This window comes from Salvia hispanica, chromosome 6, assembly GCF_023119035.1.
Source record: "Salvia hispanica cultivar TCC Black 2014 chromosome 6, UniMelb_Shisp_WGS_1.0, whole genome shotgun sequence".
NCBI classification, from domain to species: Eukaryota; Viridiplantae; Streptophyta; class Magnoliopsida; order Lamiales; family Lamiaceae; genus Salvia; species Salvia hispanica.
The window spans coordinates 27,074,407-27,082,051 of NC_062970.1; the positions used below are offsets into that span (position 1 = coordinate 27,074,407).

General features: G+C 37.1%; 1 protein-coding gene across 5 annotated transcripts; it reads right to left on the minus strand.

Moving 5' to 3' along the window:
* Positions 1-461: 461 nt before the first annotated feature.
* LOC125193513 (putative late blight resistance protein homolog R1B-16) lies at positions 462-3,631 on the minus strand. Of its 5 annotated transcripts, none has more exons than XM_048091324.1 (3): positions 3,481-3,631; positions 782-3,175; positions 462-659 (listed from the first exon to the last, which is right to left on the minus strand). In XM_048091324.1, the coding sequence occupies exon 2, from the start codon at positions 3,031-3,033 to the stop codon at positions 1,240-1,242; it is 1,794 nt and encodes a 597-aa protein (XP_047947281.1). In that variant the 5' UTR covers positions 3,034-3,175; positions 3,481-3,631; the 3' UTR covers positions 462-659; positions 782-1,239. The 5 variants fall into 5 exon arrangements, with proteins under 5 accessions (XP_047947281.1, XP_047947279.1, XP_047947283.1 ...); XM_048091322.1 differs by having other exon boundaries at positions 782-3,169; positions 3,472-3,631; XM_048091326.1 differs by having other exon boundaries at positions 782-2,288; positions 2,784-3,631.
* Between the last annotated feature and the right edge of the window lie 4,014 nt (positions 3,632-7,645).

A 7,645-nucleotide genomic window follows, 5' to 3' on the forward strand; every position in this document is an offset into this window, starting at 1 on the left:
GCTCACATTTTTTTATAGTCAGGTCATATTAAGAATCCTTAATTTTATGATATTGCCAAATACCAGGTTTGTAGAAATTAAAGAAGATAAGTACTCATACAACGAGTTGAATTTGTCTTCTGGTCATATTTCTTTTTTCCAGAATCACATTTTCAAAAATTAGATAGGATGTTGTTACGTCGTGTAGAATTGCATATATTGGGTTATGAAAGAATTGAGATATCTTGGAGATGCAACCCTAGTAGACCTCTCAACTCTTGATAGTTGCATAAATCTAAAGAGGTTAGGGAAGCCGGTGGTTTAATTGAGAACCATCTTAAAATGAGAATTTGAGAACTTATCGGTTGATAACACAACATACCATTGCTCCAAGATATCTCAATTCTTTCATAACCCAATATATGCAATTCTACCCATCGAGAAGTCGAGAATTTATTAGTTGATAACACAAAACATACCAGTACTCCAACTTATAGAGTATTTCACAAAATATAAGCAACTTTAACTCTGTCATTTTTTTTACATAGAATAGACATAAATGGCTATAAATCAAAATTGTTGAAATTTACACACTTGAATTACAAAACCCGGAATGACGATCACTGATCAAATATGCATGGATGGAGCATCAGCCATGATCATTCACAATCTGGGTGGCTCTGCAATTTATGATAACCATGTTAGATGATCCATACTCCTATTATGCGACTAATGATGACATATAACTAACTGAATATAAGTCAATAACGTAATTAAAAATGTGAATCAGAAATAGTCCCACCTTCCCATGAAGAATGAACACTGACATTTCCTGGTTGCATCTGATAATCCGGCATTTGCTGTAGCGATGAAGGGTAGCAGTCAACTAGCTCAACCTCTTGAACTGAAGTCAGCCGCCCCCATGGAACCTCCTCTAACTCGTAGCAATGGCGAAGGATCACATGCTCGAGACAAGGGAAGCAAGGATCATCAGCTCTCCATCGCACTAGATCATTATCTTTGAGTAGCAAAAATTTGAGTTTCAAGAACTCCCCCTCGCGCACTTCCCACTCCGGACCTTGAAAGGCATAGCATCGCAGTTTAAGCACTTCAAGGTTAGGCATCAGACCAATCTTTTTCAAGCATTCCCACGGATATCCGAAGCCACTCAAGCTCAGCTTTTTGAGACGCTTGGGGAAGCTTGGAAGAGGGGATGGGATGGGAACCTCATATGACAGATCAGGATTCACAACGACACATTTAAGGGAGATCGAAGCAGGAAAATGGCTCAGCAGCATCAGTATCGGGCTCCAATTCAATTTGAATTCCTAACTTTTTTAGACGAGGGACTCCTTCTAGAACCTCTTTCCTACAACTCCGAGTATTCAGGTCTGAGAGTGTTAAGAGGTTTTCCAAGACAGAACCATTGGGATTAGGTAGGTTGCCTCCCATGATTTGAAGATGCACCAATTCTTGCATATCCCATATCTCATTTGGTAGATACAGCCACTCTCCAGGTGGTCTCAAGCTCAAATGACAACGGATTATAAGGAAACAGATGCTCCGAAGTAGGGATATTGATGCAGGAAGGCTGCCGTTACAAGTGAGGGCAAGGTACCTCAGATGAACCAGTTTCAGTGCTTCAGCAGGGAATTCATAGAAACGGATTGCAAGGGCATCGAGCACCCTCAGCAGCCTCAACTCAAAACACACGGGAACTGGATATGGATGAGGTGGACCAGTACATAGGAGAGAGCGCAAAGCTGAGACGGAAGCCATAGATTCATACACATCTTTGATTCCGAATAAGACGCCATTGTGGATGCACAGCCGACGCTGATCTTTAATACCTTCTGCAAAACCATCAGAATAGTTGTTCATGATGTGGGGGAACTTCTTACTGCCAGCTTCTCTAATACACAGATACCAAAAGGCAGAGTGGAGCTTGCAGGTTTTAAATCTGTAATTAGAGCCCCTTTGAGGGATTATGATGATGCTTCTGGAAACAAGCTCTTCCAACCACTCCACAGTCATAATTTCGTAAACTTTTGTCTGAGATATTCTTAGAAACCCCTCAGCAACCCACAATCGGAAAAGCTTTGAAATCGGAATATGGTAATTTTCAGGGAAAATTCCCATATAAAGAAAATACATTTTCAAATGTTGAGGCAAGTTCTTATAGCTTGGATATAATACCTCATATATATTCTCATATGCATCTTTGAAAACCGAATTCCTTTTCTCTGCCACTTCGTTCCAATACTCCACAGTCTTCTCTGCTTTAGATAAGATACCGGCTACCATGACAACTGCAAGAGGAAGACCTTCACATATGGCTGCAATCTTCCTCCCCACTTTCTCAAGTAGAGGAGGACACCACTCATTACCAAAAACCTTCATACGAAGAAGAGACCAACTTTCTTCCTTGGTCATGAAACGCACCCGATGGATTGAAGTCATGTAGGAGAAATGGGATACACCATGTAGCCTAGTTGTTAGCAAGACCCTACTTCCATTTTTCTCCTCCGGAAGAAGCTTATTTACAAAATCACGAACCTCCAAATCCCATACATCATCTAGCACAATAAGATACCTCTTACCCTTCAGACTCTCGTTTAAGCACTCAATCAACTCCTCATCACCTTCCCTAAGATGACTATCAATGCAAGGATTTATTTGAGCTAGGATACCTAGTATAATTCTTTTTAACTGGTAATTTTGTCCTACACTGATCCACACACTTATATCAAAACATTGACAAACAAATGGATCTTCAAAAGCTTCTTTAGCAAGTATAGTCTTACCAATGCCTGCCATTCCTTCTATCGAGGCAACACAGAGCTGATCCGTCATCCAAGTTGTGAGAGATGTCTTGATTCTCCTGAGTTCATCAGCTAATCCAACCAACTCTGACCTCTTTGCGCCAGAGTCAGCTACCTCTGAAGAAACAAACTCATCCTCTTCAGATTGTTTACTGTAATTCTTGGCAATCTTGACCATTTCAGTGAAGGATTTCATCTCCAGATGCAGTTGCTCCGAGTCTAGGGAGAGCATCAAAGGGAAACCTTCATCTCCGCAGCTTTGAAACCGATCTGTTACATGGAATTCGATTGCATCTTCTAGCTTAAACACTACCTCTCTGATGAGTCTACATCGTCATGTATCTCTCTCCCCGTGCTATCTAATTTTTCTACAACTTGTTTCAAGAAAAGCAATTCACGGTAAGCAGATGTTATCATTTTTGAACCAGGGGAAACAATCGAAATGAAAGAAGAATGCAACAGGCGGTTAATAGTATGCTGTAGAGAATCCAAAGCAGCATAAGCCATTTCGGTTTCTGATAATCCACACAACAAATTCAACAATCAGCTCCTAACTTGACAAAGACTTGTAATTGAGAGCAAGTCAACCGCATAAACACAGCAAGTATATACATCGGAACGTGTTACATAATGAGCAGTGAAATAATGGCCAAAAAAAACAAGGTACAACAGTTTAAACCCTTCAGAATTTGGTGGAGAGTATAGGATTCAACTTTCTCTACAGTCCAGATTCCACTTCATTAGCTCGTGGAAAGGAAAGAAAACGAAAATCGGAATATTTGCAGATGATGAAAATTTAGGAATGTGGGTGGAGGGAGGGATTTGCTTGTTCAGCGGTTGATATATCCAAATTCAGTTGTGGGACGAAACTGCAGGTAGCAGCAATGTTTTAAAAACCGGACCGCCAAGCGAATCGGTGAAGCTATTGGTTCACGGTTCAACTGGTCTAATCGGTCCAACCACTGGTCGGGCCGTTTTACTGTAGCATATATAATAAATATATTATATAAATACTCAAATATATTATATATAATAAAATGTAGTTTTAATCAAATTCATATAATAAAATGTAGTTTTTGATCAAATTTAGTGAATAATAAAATCTTATTAAGCTTAATTGAGGATAAGTATAATTAAATTTTAGTGAAATAAAAATATAATTGTATAATTATATACTTAAAATATATTAAAACTTATATTTAATTAAATATATGTATGACAATATTCAAATTTAGTGTGATAAATTACTATCAAAGTTTATTAGATAACAAGTATAAATAATTATATTTTATTTACAATTAATCATAATTAATTAATCAATCAATTTATAAAAATAATAATAAATTATAGAATGAACGAAAATTTATTTATTGATTGTAAGAATAATTAAAGCTATTATTATGTCACAACAATTGAAGTGGTGGAGTGATAATGGAGTTGGACTTGCATACATGAGGTCTATGGTTCGAATCTCATTGAACTCAAAATTTTGAAAAAACTACTGAAAAAAAAAACCCGGTTCAATCGGATGGCGGTTCCCGATCGAACCGGCCGTTTCATCTGGTTCAAAACAACCCAACCTCCTAGCGGCTTTATATGGTGAACCGAACCAGCATGAGCACCGGTTCGCGGCCGGACCTGTCCGACCGGCCGGTCCAAACCGATTTTTAAAACATTGCGTAGCAGAGTGTGTCTGAGTTTCCATTTTATTGGCAAAGTTGTACCATTATGTTGGAGAAATTTGGAGTTTTGTAAGTTGTAAAATTCCATTCACCCAATATTTAATTTAGGTTAAAATCATGTTCTTTTACATCCTTCCAAGTTCCAATTCCGTTTTCGTTATTTGAAAATTACACACATCTAGAATAATTACACAAGGCCTTTCAATTTTGTAAGCTCAAAAATCGGATAAATACACTTTTTTTAATACTACTATTAAGGACACTAATTTATGTGTTTGATTGGGGAAAATTACACCATACATACAAAATGTTTCATTAGTGTTTCAAAGTGATACAAAAAGTTTCAAGTTAGCATATATCATACAAAATCTTTTGTTACTGTTACGAACTAATACATTTTCCTTATTTAATTAACATTGTTAACTACCCTGTTTCATTCAACTAAAATAACAAAAGAAATAGGGTTACCCTTAAGAAGATGAACCATCACTAAGTATACTCCAAGAATTGTCCGCTCCAGAAAAATTCTTGAACTTCACCAGATAAGCTTCTTACTTTGAAGCATAGAATTTTTTCACTTTTGCTATATTGAAACATGGAAATTTACTTCTACATGTGTCGAGAACCTCTATTAAAATATAGGAATTTTTGTTTAAAATTCTCATCTTTTACACTTCTACTCAAGTCTTTGACATTTTCACATGTGTTTTCAATCAAGTTATTTTAGTTCTTGGATGTAAATTTTAGGAATATGAACTTCCAATTAGGAATTTTTTAGTTCTTGAATGGAAATTGAGAAGAGGAACCTCTACGGGCTTTTACATTTTATGCTCGAGAAGATGAACTATCTCTTAGGAATATTTTTATTTAGTTTAGTTCTTGGATGGAAATTTTTAATTCCCCTTATTTATAAAATGAAATGTGTCTTTTTGAATTTATAGGCATAAGATGATGATACGCTCGGATTTTGCACTGTTTTAAGGCCATTATTTGGTCCGTTTTTGATGTCAAAGTCACTCTACATGTCCACTATTTGCATATTTTGTCTAATTTGGTATTTTGACGTGTTTTATGAGAAATGTGCATAATTGAGCCGAAAAAGGGAGCCAAAACGCCAAGTTTGGGAATCTGGAGTCAGACGGCGCCGACCGGCGACCGGCGCGGATGTGTGCGGCGACCGCCGGCGCCCGGCGGGCAGATCAATGCAGCGGTCCGCCTCGGAAAAATGTGCTTGGAAGAGAAGTCTCGTCCGGCGACCGCCGGAAGATGGGAACAAACTCTCTGGACTCCAACGCGGCGACCACCGGTCAAGGTGAGGCGGCCCGCCGGAGAAAGGCGGCGAATCCGAGAAGCCCTAGATTTGCGCCCAATTTTATCATATTTTGGAGATTTTTTCCTTCTACAACAAGGCATGGCTTTCCCCTATAAATAAGTCCTCAAGCTTCATCAAAAGAGAGAACTTCTAATTGCAAAATACTTCATAGAGATCAAGGCTTAGAGTACTTCACTGGTGCAAGGAGTTGGAGCAGGATTTCAAGAACATCAAGAACGACAAGGATTCAACCTACGAGTTTTATTTACTTTAGTTTTATGTTCAAATTGTCTTCCATTCAATCTATGTTTTTAGCTTATTCAATTATGTGTAACTAAACTCATAGGATTCTAGGGACGTGTTAGTAACGACTTTGGTTATACAAGTTCCGTTTTCTATTTAATATCCGTTTTGTTTTTACTTTGTTTCTTCCCTAAGTTAATCTTGATGCTTCATGATTGAGTGACACAATCGTGTATGATTTAATATAACTTGCTTCATAACTGTGACAGAGTTCTAGCGAGTTAGGTCCACTTAGTAGACACTACAGTTAGCTTCCTTTAAAACGACACTGTTAATTGAGAGTGAGGACTTTTCAAGGGTCTTAGGAGCTTTTTGGAGTTACGTGTTAGGATTGACAACCCTAATCTTGTAATCAACGTTTGTTTCGCATGAGCATAATCTAGGTGACTCGTTCTATCAAAGTAATAACTGTGCTAAGGTATTGTAGTTGGAATTTTGTATAACCATAACTGTGAACACACATCCCTGGGATTCCCTTATCTCTATTGTCCTTCTCTTGATTTATTTGCTTTTAGTTGATCTATGCTCTTATTTGCTTTTAGTTTTTCAAAAGTTTTCAAAACCCAAATGATTTTCCAAATAGTAATTGAGTCTCAGTAGAGGATAAACACTTTGTGTTCGTCTTCCCCCGTATTCGATATCCGGTACTGACCTTTAGCTATACTATATATACTCTGTATACTTGCAGGTTTATTTAGTGCTAATAAAAAGTGCATCAGATGGATGAAGATTTAGCAGATATTGATATTGATATTAATATTGATGAGCTAGATGGTATTTTAACATTTGAAGACAGTGACAACGACTTAACAGATGATATCAATATCAATGATTTGAATGATGGTATGGATGCTATTTCTCTATATGATGAACTTTTTGATAAAGAAGATGAGATTTGGGTAGAAGATGAAGCTCAAGAGAGTGTGTTTAATGAAATGGAAAATATTCACTCTAGTGATAGTGATGAGGAAAGAAGGACAATGTGGCATGTGTTCAATGCTGAGAGAGATATGAAGAACCCAAAGTTCCATCATGGGATGTTATTTACAAACAAGGAAGTGTTGAAGCATGCTATTAAACAATATGGCATTGTAAACAAGTATAATGTTAAAGTTGTGAGGGATGAAAAAGATATGATTAATGCTAAATGTTTGAACTGTGAAGGGTAGATGATTATAGCATCTATTAACAAAAAAGAGAATGCATTACAGATAAAGAAGTTGAAAGACAATCATAGATGTGCTGCAGAGATTACTCAGAAATATATCACTGGTTGAGTGAAACTTACAGAGAACATCTACGAGTAGATCCTAAATTGTCTTCTAAATCTATGGCCCATCAGCGGGAGGTGGACTATAAAGCAAAAAAATGTAGATTAAAGCTTTGGGGAGCAAAAAAATATGCTTTAGAGAAACTTAGGAGATCAGAAGCTGAACAGTATGACAAACTAAGGGATTATGCAGAGGAGTTGAAAAAAACTAACCCCAATAGTAGTGTCTTTATAGGATCTGATCACCTTATTTTTCAAAACATGTATGTATATATTG